This window comes from Podarcis raffonei, chromosome 18, assembly GCF_027172205.1.
Source record: "Podarcis raffonei isolate rPodRaf1 chromosome 18, rPodRaf1.pri, whole genome shotgun sequence".
NCBI classification, from domain to species: domain Eukaryota; kingdom Metazoa; phylum Chordata; class Lepidosauria; order Squamata; family Lacertidae; genus Podarcis; species Podarcis raffonei.
Genome location: NC_070619.1, coordinates 1,007,622 through 1,025,407, shown reverse-complemented (window position 1 = coordinate 1,025,407; position 17,786 = coordinate 1,007,622). Strand labels below are relative to the sequence as shown.

At 48.1% G+C, this 17,786-nt stretch overlaps 1 protein-coding gene across 4 annotated transcripts in view; it reads right to left on the bottom strand.

Annotated features, from left to right (window-relative positions):
• Nucleotides 1-30: 30 nt before the first annotated feature.
• The window catches only part of SLC5A5 (solute carrier family 5 member 5), a 37,916-nt gene continuing 20,160 nt past the window's right edge, over nucleotides 31-17,786 (bottom strand). For all 4 annotated transcript variants that reach the window (XM_053372439.1, XM_053372440.1, XM_053372438.1 and 1 more), the window contains 14 exons: nucleotides 15,920-15,985; nucleotides 15,489-15,540; nucleotides 15,119-15,186; nucleotides 13,382-13,536; nucleotides 12,870-13,010; nucleotides 10,420-10,549; nucleotides 9,845-9,933; nucleotides 8,484-8,596; nucleotides 8,037-8,107; nucleotides 5,960-6,046; nucleotides 5,406-5,611; nucleotides 2,054-2,157; nucleotides 1,519-1,622; nucleotides 31-999 (listed from right to left, as the gene is read on the bottom strand). In XM_053372439.1, the coding sequence (XP_053228414.1) occupies nucleotides 805-999; nucleotides 1,519-1,622; nucleotides 2,054-2,157; nucleotides 5,406-5,611; nucleotides 5,960-6,046; nucleotides 8,037-8,107; nucleotides 8,484-8,596; nucleotides 9,845-9,933; nucleotides 10,420-10,549; nucleotides 12,870-13,010; nucleotides 13,382-13,536; nucleotides 15,119-15,186; nucleotides 15,489-15,540; nucleotides 15,920-15,976 (1,572 nt within the window). In that variant the 5' untranslated portion in view covers nucleotides 15,977-15,985 and the 3' untranslated portion in view covers nucleotides 31-804. The remainder of the gene's footprint in view (nucleotides 1,000-1,518; nucleotides 1,623-2,053; nucleotides 2,158-5,405; nucleotides 5,612-5,959; nucleotides 6,047-8,036; nucleotides 8,108-8,483; nucleotides 8,597-9,844; nucleotides 9,934-10,419; nucleotides 10,550-12,869; nucleotides 13,011-13,381; nucleotides 13,537-15,118; nucleotides 15,187-15,488; nucleotides 15,541-15,919; nucleotides 15,986-17,786) is intronic.

Genomic DNA, 17,786 nt, shown 5'->3' with positions numbered 1-17,786 from the left:
GTACATGGGTAGACAAGTCTAAAAAGCTATGGTGGTTCCTTAACTAGAAGAGATGTATTTAGTGTTAACTCTGGAAGTGCTGACTCGATTCTGACCAAATGAAGCCTCCTAGAGCAAAATATACATCAGCCACCCAGAGTGGCTGGGCCAACCAGGTCAGATGGGCGGGGTAAAATAATAAAACTATTATTATTATTATTATTATTATTATTATTATTATTATTATTCCAGTTTGCAACCGCCCTGAACAGAGACAGGAGCCAGATGTGATAGTTGATACGATGTCCCTTGAGAGCCTGATAGATCCCCCTCCTTCCCCTAAAACCAGGTGTTTCCTCCATGTCAGAGAGCAGAAAACTAGACATCGACAGAAGGGTCCCTTGGCAGCCACCGTAGACAGCAGGACGGGTCTGATACGCAGAAAGCGAGCTTCTGGGGAGAGGAGCAGGCCCCCTGGGCAGCAGCTCAAGCCTTGATGGATCTCCTGTGCTTCTGTTTGATACTAATAAATGAACTGATGAAGAAGCTCCCTCGTGACAGGACCCAGTTAGGGAGGCATGTCCTCTAAAAGGACAAACAGAAGCCCCCAGGGGTCCACGTCGCCCCGTGCTGTTGGCACAACTTGGCGAGATTTTGATAACAGGCCAGGAATGCCCTGTCCAAATTTCTCCAGAGGTTGCAGCTTGGCCTGGCCAGAGATCTACAAATATCTCTTTGTGGAATGAGGTCCATCCCTCCCAAAATGGGGTCCTTTCCCAAGTAAAGCTGGTCCAGGAGGCTTCTGGCCTCCAGCTGCCCAACCCTTTACACGTTGGTCTCTCTGAGCAGGTGGAAATAGCTGCTGTCAAAAGCGTTGCAGACGCAGAGGTTCTCCTCAGATGGCTCTGATGATGCCTTCTCCTCCTTGGCCATCAGGGTCTTCTCCTCGGCCGGGAAGCTGGGCACCAGAGATGTTGAGCCAAAGGCTTTCTTCTGCAGATCAAGAGAGTTCCCTGCATCCTGTGCGGACGGTTGAGAAATGGAAGGAAGCCATTGAGAAAGGATGGATCCAGATTTACACCCAAGCAAGATGAAAAGAAAGAAATGATAAAGAAACCACAAATAATTTAAGGCGGAAAGGCAAGGGGCAGAGTAACCTTGTTTGTTTTGTTTCTGTTTTTCTTGTAAGGGTATATGAGCAGGAATTGATCAATAGGCATCCCTAGGTAGCAGGACCAGTGGGCAGGGTTGATGGGAACTGTAGTCCAAAAACAGCTGAAGACCCAAATTCAGCTAATGCTGCTCTAGTGGCAGGGAGCTCCACAGGACTGGAACGATGACAGTAAAGGCTGCTGTAAAATGAGCCTCTCCAAACCGGGGAACGGCCAGCGATGCTCCTGCAGCTGCAGGTGATCACGATGATCAAGCTGGAATATGAGGGTTCAGGTGGTCCCTGTTCTCTACGCTGAGTGATGGCAGCTCCGACGCCCTGCCCACTGCCCACCATTATCGGAGTGCCCAGTTTCCCCACTGTCCTACCTTGGTGAACGGTTTCTTCAGCCCCTCTGGGGAGACCATGGCGGTCTGCTTCATGACGTCCCACCAGAGCACGCCTGGCTTCTTTGAGCTCCTTTTCGCAGGCCCTGCAGCAAAACCCAGAACCACGAGGGAGAGAGAATTTGCACACTTTAAGGCAATGAAACATGAAGTATTGAAATCAACTTCTAAAATGGTATTCTTTTGTAGAATATTAGGGGGGGAAACCATCATGGTTATGTCAAAATGTACACAGGATTTGAACGATAGCAGCAGGTGAGAATTTGTCATTTAAAAATTTGGAATTGATGTACAGAATGGATAAAATATCAGTAATATAGAAGCTTTATATGGGAATAAAAGAACACCATGGAATGTGTCAACAGATATGAGAGATTTGTGCTGGTTGCATTTTAAAAGGATTGGTTAAAATTGGAAATTTAATAAAAAATATTATTTAAAAATGGAATGAACTTATTTTTTTAAAAAAAATGAAGCAAATTAATAGGTAGCTAATGGCTCCACCCCACCAATTTACCGGTTAGGCAGCTGGCCAGAACCCCGATTACAACCGTGGTGAGCGTTCCCAAGGCACCGTAGTAGAGGTAGGAAATGGCGTAGAAGTCATCCACAAGGGCCAACCTGCAAAGGAAGTGAGATGGTGAGATCGCAGGAAGGGGAATAAATGGGTTCTGGCTCCTAGAAGGTGTTGGCAATCTGGGAGGAGTGCAGAGGAGGGAGACCAGGATGATCAAGGGTCCGGGAACCAAGCCTGATGAGGAACGGTTGAAGGAGCTGGAGATGTTTAGCCTGGAAAAGAGGAGACTGAGAGCAGACAGGAGAGCCATCTTAAGGGCTGTCACAGGGAAGATGGAGCAAGCTTGCTTTTTCCTACTCTGGAGGGTAGGACTCGAACCCATGGCTTCAAGTTAGAAGGAGATTCTGACTCAACATCAGGAGAAACTTTCTGACAGTGAGAGCTGTTCGATGGGGAAGGGACTCCTGGGGGGGGGGCAGTGACCCAGAAACCTCCTTGGAGGTTTTTAAGCAGAGGCTGGGGGGGGGCATGTCTCATGGATGCTTTAACTAAGATTTCTGCATTGCAGGGGGTTGGAACAGAGGACCCTCAGGGTCCCTTCCAACTCTAAGATTCCACCAAGATCCCTAGATCCTTTTCCCATGTCCTGCTAGTGAGCCAGGTGTCCCCCATCCTATAACTCTGCAGCTGGCTCTTCCTGCCTAAGTGCAGAACCTGACATTGTCCCTGCTTGTCCCTTTAGGGTCACCTGGTTCGCCCCGTGAGAAGAGGATGCTGGGGCCAGTGGCCCCCTTTGGCCTGGTCCAGCAGGCAGATTCCTCTCATGTTCTCATGGAACCTCCAGCTCCGCAGGCAGACAGTTTCATAGAATAGAATAGAATAGAATAGAATAGAATAGAATAGAATAGAATCATAGAGTTGGAAGAGACCACAAGGGCCATCGAGTCCAACCCCCTGCCAAGCAGGAAACACCATCAGAGCACTCCTGACATATGGTTGTCAAGCCTCTGCTTAAAGACCTCCAAAGAAGGAGACTCCACCACACTCCTTGGCAGCAAATTCCTTGTAGGTTATTGGGGGTGGCGGCCACTGTGAGGACCAAATCGGCTCCCTTTGGCCTGATCCAAGAAGATCTTCTTATGCTTGTTATGAACCTTCAGCAATACCTTGTTCCTGGGCTTATAAGCACATTGAACAGCACCAAAGCGCATTGAGGCGCACTGTAGAGTGTCCTTAGTTCTTACAGACCATAAATGGTGTTGCCCCATTACTGAATTCTACTGAATCCTCCTGAATTCTACTCTGGGCAAAGAAATGTTGTTTTGCTGTGTTTTCCTTTATACCCCGCTCATCTGGCTGGGCTGCCCCAGCCACTTATTTGAAATTGCACCAGAGATCGACTTCCGGGTTAGCGCCATCGGCTAATGGCGGATTCCCTCCGAGCTCCGGAGGGAATCAGCTCCGCAGGAGTTGGGTCCTGCTGCGGCGGCGACACGGGGACCCTCAGAAATCACAGGCGTTGAAGCCTGTGAACTTGGTGACTCGGCGGGCACCATTTGCGCCCCCCCACCCGCGAAGGAGCCTTTTTAAAGGCTTCGGAACGGGGGACGGGGTGAGCGGCGCGGTGCTGAGAGTCGACTGCTTCTCCTGCGGAGTGAAGCCGCATGCCATGGTCGGAGAGCGCTGACTTCTTCTTGTGAACAATTGGACTCTAAAAGCAACAACCCGTGAGTAATACGGAAATTGGATTTGTAAAGGAAATTTTTTTTTTTAATTAGGCACGATCGGGGAAGGCGCAAACAGGAAGTCCGTCTCCCCGTCTTATAAATAATCTAAAGCAAGGACTAGCTAACTAAGGTCGAGAGAATTTCTTCTTCTTTATTGGGTAAAAGACATTAATTTCACGATTTGGCAGTATAAGTAATTTCACTGGAGGATAAGAGCTAATTTTGAGAGCTGAAGTGCCACCCCCCTGGACCCGGGAGTGATCCGCGAGAGAGCCTGTTGAGGAGATATAGAAGAGTTTGACAGCTGTCAAATTAGCTGTCAAGAAGGAAAAAGAGAACTTTGTTTCTGCTATCTCTGCTGGATATATTTGCTACAATTTGGTTATATTTTGTTGAAAACAAGGAAGAACTGATACAAACTAACTTGATTTTTGGATTTGAACTGGAAGGAAGATAAAGTAACCAAAATCCCTCTAGAGGGGATTTTGGGACATTACAAGAATGGCTGAAGGAGGAAAAATTCAAGCTAAATTGGACAGAGTGTTTCTTCTCTTGGGAAAGTTACAAGGCCAAATTGATGTTTTGGCTACAAATGTTGCAACTCTGGACTTAACAGTAAACAAATCCATTGAATTTGATAAGGACTTGACTCATGAAGTCCATGCAGCTGGACAAGAAGAGAAACTTGAAAGATTTGAGAGTGTGGAGAAAGAGATATATGTTGTTTCTGAGGAAAAGGAAGGAGGAGATGTAATGTTGCAGATGACAAAGGAGAGCCAGAGGCCTGACATGATGGCTACAAAGGAAAATAAGTACTGGATGATGAAAATCTGTTTTGAATTGAAGATTGAAGAATGGAGAGATCTCCTTATGTGGAGATCTGAAGACCTATGGATTACAAATTTGATTAAGGTGAAAGTTGGAGCTTTTGGGACATTTGGACTTAAAAGGAGTAAGAAACAAGATTCAGGCTCCACTTTTAAGTATGGAGGTCTGGCTGGAAGAAATATGGACCCTATCGGGACAGAGCTTCTCTGAGATCTGGTGTTTAATATTAAGGACTACCAAAAAAACCGGCAGAGAGGAATTGAGAGAGAATTAAGAGCCTCGGACATGAGGTCTCCAGGCTGATAGTAGACTAAGACTGATGGACATTTGTTGGGGATTGAAACCGGGAAAGGGTGGGGTGGGGTTTGGGAATCCAAAGGTTGTAGAATAATAATCTGTTTTTTTTTATTTTGTTTTGTTATTAGTATGAAAATTGGGGAATTCGTGGAAGGGAATTTGGGTCGACTTTAGAAAAAAGTTTTAAGAATGAGCACTGATGTTTAAATACTGATGTTTATAAGTTAAAATTGGTTTTTTTATTAAAATGAATTAAATATAAAAAGGTCAAAAATTGGGGACAAGAACTTGTTGAATTAACAATTTGAATTGGAATATAAGAAGGGGAGGTGTGGGGAAGTCAGGGAAATATGTTATTGAAAATAAGGATTGTAAACTTTATGTGTTTTTAACTTTTTTGTTTTTTCTTTTTGATTTTTTAATTTTTAAAGTGGAAAAACTCAATAAATATCTTTTTTAAAAAATAATGAAATTGCACCAGAGATCAACAACCATCTCACCTGTCTGCGACTTCCGTTATGTTCTGGGGTGGCAGCGGGCCAAGCACGATGGTGGCGTTGGTTCCCTCAGAGGCGTTGTAGAGCGGGCACAAGTCTCCGTAGGATGGGAGCACCCCCATGGTGGCAGCGCTGGGCGGGTAGAGGGTGCCCCCCACAGCCACCCAGAAAGAGAGGGCAAATCCCACAAGAAGCCCAGTCAACACCCCCTGGGAAGGAAGGAGAGGTTGGGTTTTATGCTGCTGCTGAGCTGAAAGTCCCCCCCCTCCCCCGGAATTTTTGCATGGGAAGGGAGATTCCCCACAGGCATCCAGTTGGCCACTGTGAGAAGAGGATGCTGGGATACATGGGACCCTTTGATGTCCTTATGGAACCTCCAAGTCCAGGGGCAGTCTATCTAGATTCCTGCATTGTTAGGGGTATTTTTGTGTTCTTTTGTTCCAATGCTACTGCTTTGTTGCAAGGCCCCTCCATAGCACAGCACCTTTCTTCCAACACCCTTTTATGAAGGGTGAAGGCACCCAAAAGCATCCTCACGGGTCCTCTTTGGGACTTACCACGGTGTTGCAAGCTGGGATAAACATGCCCAGGATGAAGGCTCCCAGAAGGGGCCCACTGATGACGCCCATGACGGTGAACGAACCCTGTGCAGAAACACAAAGCGGGGCAGAGAAGGCAAGGGTAAGCATGTTGTTGTTATGAGGTTGTCAAGCCGGAAGGTGTGCAGCAGAGGAGAGCGACCAAGATGGTGAAGGGTCTGGAAGCCAAGCCTTATGAGGAACGGCTGAAGGAGCTGGGGATGTTCCGCCTGGAAAAGAGGAGACTGAGAGGAGAGAGGAGAACCATCTTCCAATATTTCAATGCCATGGAAGAGGGAGCAAGCTTGTTTTCTCCTGCTCTGGAGGGTAGGACTCGAACCCATGGCTTCAAGTCACAAGGATGTCCTGGATGCTTTATCTGGGATTCCTGCATTGCAGAGGGTTGGGCTGGATGACCCTCGGGGTCCCTTCCAACTCTACCTTTCTATGATTCTGTTAGAGGCCTCACACCTCCTTCCCAAAGCTGGGCAACTGCTTACCAGGTGCCCATCGCAGGGCAAGCTGTCACACTGCCCTAAAACCGCCTCTGGTCAAATCCGCCTTTTAAAGTTGGTGGCCTGTGGGAGGGAGTTCTGCGGATTAACTCTGTGAAGAATGACTTTCTCTTGTCTGTCTTAAATCCTCTGCTATCTGTCCAAGAGTCTCATGTCACGAGAGAAGGAGGAACACTTTTCTCTGTCCACTGTCTCCCTGCCACGCACAATTGTGCAAACCTCTATCACGTCACCTCTAAGACACGAGTAGCAGCTACAATCTGAAAGTGCCAATCAGCTCCCAGATATGCAGCTATGCAGCTCAAGTTGTTAACATATGAGATACAATGCAGAACCCGATAAGCTGTGTGTGCGCACATCTGTGAATGCAAACTTTTCCTGGTTGCTACAAAGGCGGGTGGAGCGGCCTCCTTGTTGAAACAAGATGAGACAATACTGGGCTGAGCGTGAGAATCAACTCCCTACGTCATAAAACCAGCCACCGACACACATGACTGGAAGGCAGAGGCCTGGCTGCCAGCTTCCGCGCCTCGGCGGATCCCAGGCTAGACTACTGCAATGCACCACATATGGGGCTGCCCCTTGGAGACTGGTGGCAAGAACGCGTATCAGCCCGCGTTGGTCCTCAGTACATTCCCAGGGCCTGATGCAAAGGGCTGGATTTGTCCTTTTAAAAGCCTCACAGCCTAGCCTCTCAAGCTTGTTGAGGAACTGCTACACCAAGCAGCGTAGTTAAGCTGGACCGTGTAGTTAACCTACGGAACTCCCTGCCACAAAAGGGCAATGACTTGGAGGACTTCGAAAGAGGACGGGTCAAATTCATGGAGGAGGAGGAGGCTATCAGTGGTTCCTAGACTCTACAGCTACGGATAAAAAGAAGGGTTAGGGGAACTCCCTGCAACAGGAATCATAAAAGGACCTCCTTCTGGGTTTCCTTTGGGGGCACCTGTGAGAACAGGTGCAGGATGAGATGGGCCTGATCCAGCAGCCAAGCTCTTCTTAAGGAGGACTACTGTGACAGCAGAACCTCCATGCCCAGGAGCAGTCTACCTCTGAATACTAGATGATGGGGAAGCAGCAGCTGTGCTCAGATCCTGCTTGTGGGTGTCCCTTGCAGGCTGGACTAGATGGGCCCCCTTTGGCCTCATCCAGTCAGCCAAACTCTTATGATCTTCTTATGGAACCTCCTGGTCCAGAGGCAGTCTATCTCTATTCCCAGATTCCTAAGAACATTTGGCTGCTGTGAGTGCAGGATGCTGAACTGGGGGGGGGGGGGCTTTGGCCTGATCCAGCAGCCTCTTCTTGGGTTCTTAAGTAGTTTGGCTCCCTGAAGAAGACAGTGGAGAAGCATGGCCTGCAAAATACCCTGTTGCTATCTCGAATGCAGATTGTGATTTCAGGAAGAAACACATGAGCCAAATCCTTGTGGAAGATAGAGAAGAAATTGAGGGAGGGGTCATAAGCGGAGACAGTTACCCAGCCAGATGGGCAGTGCATAAATAGTAAAAATAACAAAATAATAATAATAAAATTATTATTACCTGCAACACCCCGCCTCCCAGTAACGAAGACAGCGCTGCAACGGTGATGCACGACGTCCCATAAATCAGTGCTGGAAATGTTAAGAATAAAAGCACAATTTCCATTATTATTATTATTATTATTACTGCTAATTTTCCTCATTGGCCATTTTAGTGTTTTACAATCAAGCAGTGTATAAATTTTACGAAATGAACAAATCCTCAGGAGTAGATCTGTTGAAAACAATTGGCTTAGGATGGTAGAATCATCGAGCTGGAAGGGACCCGAGGGCCATCTAGTCCAACCCCCTGCAATGCAGGAATCTTTTTACCCAACGTGGGGCTCGAACCCACAACCCCGAAATTAAGAATCTCCTGACGGAACTATGCTTGTTCCCACGGGGTCTCCTGGGATGCGCAGCCCAGCCTCCCTACGCTCTGGAGGATGCCCCGGCCACCGTCACTCACAGAGCCCTTTGGAGATGAGGGTCAGCTTCCGTGGGGAGAGGCTGGGCAAGTTCGGCTTGATCAGGTCCTCCACGGTGACGGCCGCCATGGCGTTGATGCTGGTGGAAGCCGTGCTGCAGAGGGAGGGAAGACGGGGCAGCTGCTACAATGAGGTGTCACGGAGGACAAAGCCACCTGAATTAGCTAGGAAGGAGCCTCCAGCTTCAAGAGCAGTCTATCATCAAATGCACGGGGGAAGCGATCCCAAGAGACGGCTGTTCAGCTCACGTCATGCTTTTCTGGCAGTGCTTTTTTCCCCGGCCGGAGAATGCCAGAGTGCAGTTCCAGCACCTCTCAATTGGGTGCCATCGACTCTTGTGGAACCTCCAGGTCCAGAGGCAGTCTATCTGGATCCCTAGGTTCTTTGGGGTAATTTGGCCCCTCCAGGAACAAAATGCAGACCTAGATGATCCTTTGGCCTGATCCTGAAGGCTAGCTGAAGGACTATATCTTCCCATATAGCGGGAGAGGAGCTTTTTGGTGGTGGCTCCTCCCAGACAACTTTGGAACTCCCTGCCTAGAGAAGCTTGGCTGGCTCCCTCCTTGCTGACCTTCTGCTGGCAAGTGAATCCTGTTCTATTTCGATGGGTCTTTTTTTAAAAAAGGAAACGGTTTTTAAGAGTGCTGTGTTGTTTTTATTATGTGTCTTTTAATAGATTTTTTTCATATTAGAATCATATTAGAATCTATACATATTAGAATAATCTTTTTCATATTAGAATCTGTAGTGTTGGAAGGGACCCCAGTGATCATCTAGTCCAACCCCCAGCAATGTAGAAATATTGTTTTAATTCTATTAAATTCATGATTATTTTTATATGTTCCTCAATTTTTGCATCTCACCTGCAGCATTTTAATCTGCATAAACCAACACCCGTCCCGTTCTAGAAGAAAGTGAGGCGTGTATTTCTGGTGTTCCTAACTCACGGGGCCACCCCTATTGAGGCCCCTAGAGATCCTCAGGCTGAGCCCAGGACATTTTGCCACTGCCATTCGTGTACAAAACCTAACCAGGATGGCTGCTGAATTTCAGGTCAGCATCCTGCGCTGAACCAGAGTGCTGGAAACACTCAGAATATCTGAAACGGAAACTCTCACTGAGAAACCACAATCTCCCTCTGGGTGGAGCTGGGCACCATGCTCCACCCCAGAAGCAGATGCAATAAAAGAAGTTTTGTTGCCTTCCCTAGAGCTTCTAATATTGGATAGTTTTAGCTGTACTCAGGAATCAAAGTTTTTGTGTCTCCTTTGCAGGAAATGTATTTTTTTTGGGGGGGGGGTTTCATTCTGCATGGGGCAAAGAGGGGGTCTTCCACACTCACCTCAGAGTCCCGCTGTATGCACAAGCCAGGAAAAGTCCAGGTACCCCAGGGTATTTCTCAAAGATATCCAAGACCAAATAAGGCATGTACTGAGAGAAAAGGAGAGAAGTGTCACTTCTGTTTCAGGGGCAGCAGGAGGGCAGGGAGATGGCCATAATTTGAAGCTGGCCACAAGATGCACAAAGAATGGTGGAGTCAAAAGGGACCCCGAGGGTCATCCAGTCCACCCCCTGCAATGCAGGAATTGTTAACAGGGAAAATGATAGAATCATAAAGTTGGAAGAGTTCCATGATTCTATGCCCACCCCCTGCAAGGTGACTAATAAATTTCTTAAATTAAACAAGCAGACCTCAGCAATTTCCACCCCGTCTGCTTTCTTCATCATTTCTCCAATGTGTGTTCTACCTCCCGCCATCCCATAACATTTTTGCACGACTGCAGCACGAGAACTTCTCTGTTGGGGGTTGTTTGTTTGCCCGTTCGACCCTTTGTTCTTTCCTACGGCAAGCAGTTTGCTTTGGCTTTCCGAGCCCCCTCTGAGCCCCAGCCCCACCCCCGCGAGGCAGAGGGGTACCTGGTCAGGTGCAGAGATGTATCCGGCCAAAAGGGGGTCGCAGTCCTTGTAGAGGGTGAACATGACAATCCCGCAGCCCACAGCGCTGGAGACGATGAAGAAGAGGCCCACCTGGTTGACAAGGAGAGCTCTGGGGAGAGAGAAGCAGAGAGGACAAAAATAAAATTTGAAACCAGGACAGGGAGAGTTGGGGAAATTAAGGAGCTTACAAAGGTCTGGAAGAGGGATGGGGAGCCCAGAAGGTGGCTCAGTTGGTCAGAGTGTGGTGCCAAGGTAGAATTGTAGAATTACAGAATTGTCAAGTTGGAAGGGACCCTGAGGGTCATCTAGTCCAACCCCCTGCAAGGCAGGAATATTCTGCACAATGCATGGCTCGAACCCACGACCCTGAGATTAAGAGTCCCATGCTCTGCTGACTGAGCTATCTTCTCAGTTCGTGGGTTCAATCCCTGTATGGGCCGGCTGCATACTTCTGCACTGAAGGGGGTTAGTCTAGATGACCCTCGGGTCCTTTCCAACTCACAATTCTGTGATTCTGTAATCAGAAGCTCCCGCTGGATCAGGGCAATGGCCCCTTCTAGTCCAGCGTCATGTTTCCACAGCGGCCAACCAGGTGCCCCGAAGGGGAGCAGGATGTGAAGACAAGAGCCCTCTCTCCCCTCCTGTGGCATCAGCCCACCTCCCAGGGTCATGGGGGGGGGGGGTTAAATGAGGAGACCCAGGCAGGCTGTGATACAAATGCCCTGATTAAATGAAACACTGAGGTCTGGCACCTTGCCTGGTCTATGCAGGAAGGCCCTGGATCTCCCACTCTGTCCCCAGCCAACCTTTTTATCAGCCCAGCACAGCCCAGCCAGCTGCTGATAGCTTTGTGGGGCTGTGGGATGGGCACTGGGTGGGGTGGCCCAGAGGGCGCCCCCAGGTTATCGAGCCTCCCCAGGAATACAGTCTATAGACTCAAGGACACGGAGCAGCACAACTACCTGGCAGGATCTGCCATGGGGATCTCAGAAGCCTCAGCCAGAGAAACAGCCAGCCGCTTCCGAGGAAATATGAGACAAAAATGCAGCCCTTTTGGGGCAGGGAGTCTCTGTTCGCTCCAGTGCAAAAGTCACCTCGGATTTTTCCCTATTAAGGGCTATGTGGGAGCATTTACAATGCCAAAATAGATGTCAAATTTACCCATCCCCAAATATAGGAAAGCTTTTATGCTAACCAGATTTAAAATTCTACCTTCCCTACTCCTCAGAGGCAGAAATAATAAGATCCCTGTTTAAAAGTGGTAATTTCCCTGTGACATGGGAAGTGCCAATGTATTATTCCATTGCCCTTTTAATTACAACCTCCGCAAACAGCTCATTACCCCAATTCAGGGAGATCTGAAACATTCTATTTAAAATACCTATTATCAGATTGAAACCCTCTGATTACACACAATGTAGCACAATTCTGTGCATCTGCTATTACCCGCAGGAAAATCATGATAAATCAAGACAGCAAGCCTGAGAGAGGCATTATTATAATTCCTTTTATGAAATCTTGTATTTCAGACACATGGCTCTTCTTTGAATCATTTTAGTAACAACTAAAACTCTAGCTCACGGGTGTCAAACACAAGGCCCGCGGGCCGAATCCGGCCCGCCAGACCTCGTCATGTGGCCCGTGTAGCCACCGCCGGCCTTCACCTTTTATTCTCGCTTTTTTTTTTTGACACAAGAAAGCTGCCTCTTCAGCGCATGCACGGCAGCCTACAAGCCAGAGAACGTCTGGCCTCTAGCGGCGCCGGCCGTTCTACACAGGAAACCTCCACTTTACATGCATTCAGGAAACCTCCACTTGTTTTTATATTGAGCGCATGCCAACCTGTGATGTGACAGATCCAACGGCTGCCTGAACCCTTCTCTCCTGTACTGTAAGTCCTACAGATACAACCGGCCCTTTGAGGGTGACCAAACTGCTGATGCGGCCCCCGATGAATTTGAGTTAGACACCCCTGCTCTAGCTGGTTGGCGACTTGTCTCTCTGCTTTTATCCGGCCTGTTCTTACAACTATTGTATTCTTAGCCTTTTTTAAACTGCTGGTCTATGACTAACTGATTGATTGATTGATTGATTGGATTGATTGATATTCCTCCTTATGATGTATATCAGCCTCCACCACTTTGGGGATTCAGTTCCCTCCGGCCCCTCCAACATTTCTTCAGTGAAAATAGGGGCAGCTTTTCTCTATTTTCTATTAGTTCCCTCTGAAACGGGGAATTGGGAAGCTGCTCAGATGCAGCTTCTAGGAAAATCAGACACAAAAATGCACCCCTTTTGGGTTGGGGGGGTCTCTGCTTGCTCCACTACGAAAAGATGCCCCAGGTTATTCCTTCTCAGTTCCCTCCGGCGTCTAAGGGCGACGCTTAAATGAGCCCTCCCTTCAGGTTTCCCCCTTCCACCCAACTCACAATTTCGCCTCTCTCTCTGTCTTGCAGGCCACGTAGCGCTGGACCTGGGCCTGATTCACTCCGTACATGGAAAGCCAGACCATCGTCCCACCAAAGATGAAGGTCCAAAAAGTGTAGCGGCTACGAGGATCCAGGTTAAAGCTGGGGAAACAGAGAGGGAGGAATGTGGGAAAGAAGACCTAGGAATCACAATAGACTGCCTCTGGACCCCCCGGAGAAGGAGAAGAAGAAGAAGAAGAGTTTGGATTTGATATTCCGCCTTTCACTCCCTTTTAAGGAGTCTCAAAGCGGCTAACTTTCTCCTTTCCCTTCCTCCCCACAACAAACACTCTGTGAGGTGAGTGGGGCTTAGAGACTTCAAAGAAGTGTGACTGGCCCAAGGTCACCCAGCAGCTGCATGTGGAGGAGCGGAGACGCGAACCCGGTTCCCCAGATTATGAGACTACCGCTCTTAACCACTACACCACACTATGGTGCCGATAGCGCTATAGTTTCCACAACCCAGGACGTACTCGTTGAAGTTGATGCGGGAGTTATTGTAGGCGATGGCCAGGACTTGTGCGGGGCTCCCCACCAGGATGGTCCCCTGGATCAAGATGGCGACAAAACCCGAAAGCATCACCACCACTTGGAAGACGTCCGTCCAGATCACGGCTTTCATTCCTCCCTGGAAGACGGAGGGGGAAGTTAGGGGCGCCCAAGTCGCCTGGCTGCAGAACGCACAGAGAAATAAACGTGTCGCGGCTGGTTTCCTCTTTCAAATGTCTCTCTCTGTGTCAATTATTTAATTAAATACTAACATCTTTACATATAAATTCTACATTCCAAACTTGTTATGCGTTTCTCTTTCAACTTTGACTTCTGGTCTTTCTCTCCACGCCATTCTTAATCTGATCCCATCTACAGAATGTATTCTATTTTTTTTCTGCCAATTAATTTTTATTCATTTTCAGATTTAAAACACATCAAAACCAAATTAAAATTAATTTCACACAGGTTTTTGCAAAAACTGGTTTCCCACTCTCTCAGATATATTCCAAAATATTATTTCAAATATTCCATTCTTCCAGGAACAGCGCGTCATAGTGATTTCTTATTTTTAAGAGTGGTTTTCTCATTTTATATTATTATTTTATTTTATTTATTTTACTGGTACTTTTGTTGCAAAATACTTGGAGAGCAGGTTATCTAACGGAATGGGTCAGGGAGGACTTTGGCTCACCCCCGGGAGGAGAGAGAGCCCTCAAGCACATCAATCACTTAGGATGGCAGTGCCTAACCTTCAGAACTCCCTGCCTCTTGGCATCAGGCAGGCGCTCTCCCTGCTCCCTTTTTGGCGCCTGCTAAAAACATCCTTTTTTCTCCAAGCCTACCTTAAGAAGAGGTCATAGTAATTAGATTTAGTATTTTTATTTTAAAGCAGGGTTGTGCATTTTTACCCTCCAGGTGGTGCAACGATAAAACTGCTAGCACATTTGCAAAGCTAAGCATATGCCCCATCCCGCCCCTGCTTCCGCCCCTTTTGGTGACGTTTCCAGGTCACTTCCAGGATCAGCGTGTGTGTGTGTATGGTTGCGCACAAACTGAATGTGCATAAATAGAAATTAATTAATTGTAAAGAAATTTTAAAAAATTGGGAAATGATATATAATGAATTGAAGAAAATGTTTAAAAAACAGAAAATGTTTCTGCAAAAAAAAACAGAAGCATTTTTGTTAGGGATTGTAGGACAAGACCTGCCAAGGAAAATAAGGAACTTATTTATGTATGCTACAACAGCGGCAAGAGTCTTGATAGCACAAGGATGGAAGAATGAAGAAATCCCGACAATGGAACAGTGGCAAGAGAAATTGATGAACTACACAGAACTGACCAAATTGACATACAAATTGCGAGACAAGGACAACTGTGACTTCAAGGAGGAATGGGAACCTTATACAAATTATTTAAAAATACAAGAAAATGAACTGGACTTCTTGGCAGGTTTTGAATAAACATACACAAATTTATTGTTGATAACATGAAGGACAGATATGTAAGGATATATATAATTTTATAATATGCAGAGAAAATATGTGCAGCAAAATCAGAGCGAGGAGCTGAGGGAAGTCCGTGGCGGGGGCGGATCACGTAGGTGATGGTATGTTTTGATAATTTGTTATTTGGAAATTGAGCACTAAAAATATTTTTAAAAAAGAAAAAAATTAGTTAATGGAAATAAATCAATGAGCCCATCCAATCGTACTCACAATGGTTGTGTAGAAGGTGCAGATGATCCCCGTGGAGAGCAGGGAGGCCCAGATATCCAGCCCAGTCACTAGAGACATAACCAAGAGGAAAGGTTGGTCTTGAAGCTGCCGGTAAAAAGTGTTGCTCCTCAAAAGGGAAGGACTGTGAGCTCAGGGGGTAGTTTTCAAGCAGAGGCTGGTGGGCCACCTGTCAGCTGAGATCCCTGCATGACCCCCGGGGAGCCCCTCCAACTCTGCCATTCTACGAAGCTTGCTCCACCTTCCATGCGAGAGCCCTTCCAAGGTCTCCTCCAGGCTGAACGGACCCCACTCCCTCAACCACTCCTCATCTGGCTTGCTCTCCAGACCTGGGAGACAACACAGGACTGACCTTGGTTGAGGATCAAGGCTGGAGCATAGATGACAATCCCGGTATACAGCATCTGTGTTGGATGGGGAGAAGGAATTGTTTCAACATCTGCATCCATGTCTTAGAAGAAGGAACTTTGGAGGAAACAGGGGTGGACTTTGGGCTTTCAAATTTCAACAGTGCCCTGTGCAACGCTAAAATTTGGTGTGTGTGTCCCCCCCCCCGTCCCTTCTTGCACTCCGTTCTACAGTGTTGTTTTGGTGTCCCCTGCAGCATAGCGCCCAGTTGTGCTACCCTAAACCCACCTCTCCTGCTTCTGGGAGACCAGCGGGGAGGGGAGACCCCCTGGCTTCTTCCCCAGCCAGACTCCTCCCTCCCCTTGACCCCTCCTCTCCTGCTTCAGCTTCTGGCCTCCTCTCTCCCACAGATTTTTTGCCCGCCCAGCGACTTACCGTGGCAATGATATACTGGATCGTCCCACACAGGCGGACTGCTTTGGAGAACCTCATTTCCAAGTACTGTTGAGAGAAGATGGAGAGTTGAGAGGAGAGGGAGAAGGACTCATGGGATCTTTCCAAAGAGTCTCCACAGGAGATTCCTCTCAGAAGAGTGACTGCCTTGCTGGCAGAAGGTCCCAGGATCAGTCCCATGGTGGCATCTCCAAGTGGGACTGGGAAAGACCTCTTCTCTGAAGTCCTGGTGGTTCATTGCTGCCAGCCAGTGTAGACAATACTGAGCTACATGGACTAGCAATCTAAGCTGGTATGACGCAGGTTGCAATTAAATCCCTCCTTTTTTCAGAAACATGAGGGCAGGAGCCTCATCTTGGTTTAAGAAGCATCCCAGAATTGTAGATTCAGGTAACATTGTAGCGTTGGAAGGGACCTCAAGGGCCATCTAGCCCAACCCCCTGCAGTGCAGGAATCTTTTGCCCAACATGGGGCTCGAACTCATGACCCTAAGATAGAGAGCCTCGTGCTCTTATCCACTGAGCCCAGGGCATGGAGAAGAAGGACCTTCGCTCAGCAGTCAAGCCCCTATATTGCATGCAGAAGGTCACCCAGGGGCATCTCCAGGACGGGCTGCAGGGAGAGACCCCCGAATCTGAAACCCTGAAGAGCCATAGCTGCCAGTCTGTCTAGACAACACTGTGGTGAATGGGGCAAGGCTACAAGGGAGATTCCTTTGTTCCTCTTGAATCAACTGGCCATGGTTGCTTTAGCTGAGATCCCACCCTTGCAGGGGTTGGACTAAATAACTCTTGGGGTTCCTTCCAACTTTACAGTTCCATGATTCTAATAAGGGTGTGGAAGGGTCACGGTTCAGCATCCTTGCAAGCAGAAGGTCCCCGATTCAGTCCCAAAGGGCCCCTCCAGGGAAGGCTGGGAAAGACTTCTCTCCTGAAACTCTTGAGAGCGGCTGCCAGTCAGTGTGGGCACCACTAGTGGTCTGGCTCGGGCAGCCCATTCAGCAGAGCACGAGACTCTAAATCTCAGAGTCATGGATTTGAGTGGGGTTGGGCTAGATGACCCCTGGGGTTCCTTTCAGCTCTACAATCCTCTGATTCTATGGCAGGATTCCAGCTGTTTCCATCATTCTTTCAGCTCAGCCATTCCCTGCCAAAGATAGTAAGCAGACTTCGTTCCCGGCAGCATCTCAGCTGACTGCCTCCCTTGTTCCAAAACACACACACACATTTTGTTTATTGATTTTGCAAACACACAGAGACACCCCTCTGTGTGTGTGTTTTGCCTTTCACCCCATCTCTGATGATTTCCAGGAGGTCAAGAAGTGCAGGGATGGGGACTTTGCCCCTGAGCCTTCTCTCACCTCTAGCTCAACGGTCTGCGGTTTTGACCTGACCCAACAGGGGTTCCTCTGATGTTCTTACAGGTCCACCTGGATTATGAGGCACCTTCCACGTTGCCGTGATGTCCTTGAGAGCTCCTTGTGGAACCAAGCTTCCACATCGGCCCATCTGCGGCACTACCATACGCAAATGCGCACCACATCCTTCCACGGCTGGCTTCCTCAACCCACCTGAGATACCTTCACTCCAGAGCTACATGGCTCTCTGCCTCTTTGAAAGCCCTTGATGGTGCTTCTTGGCTCCCTGCCCAGCCATGCAAGCAAAAGCATCCAATCCGTGATGGTGGCTTTTGCGTCAGGTGAGGCCTGGGTTTCATGTGAGAACACAGGTCCAAGGGGCCCATCTAGCCCAGGGTCCTGTCCTCACAGTGGCCAAATACCCCATAGAACCTGGGAATCAGGATAGACTGCCTCTGGGCCTGGAGGCTCCACAAGAGCATGAGAAAAGCC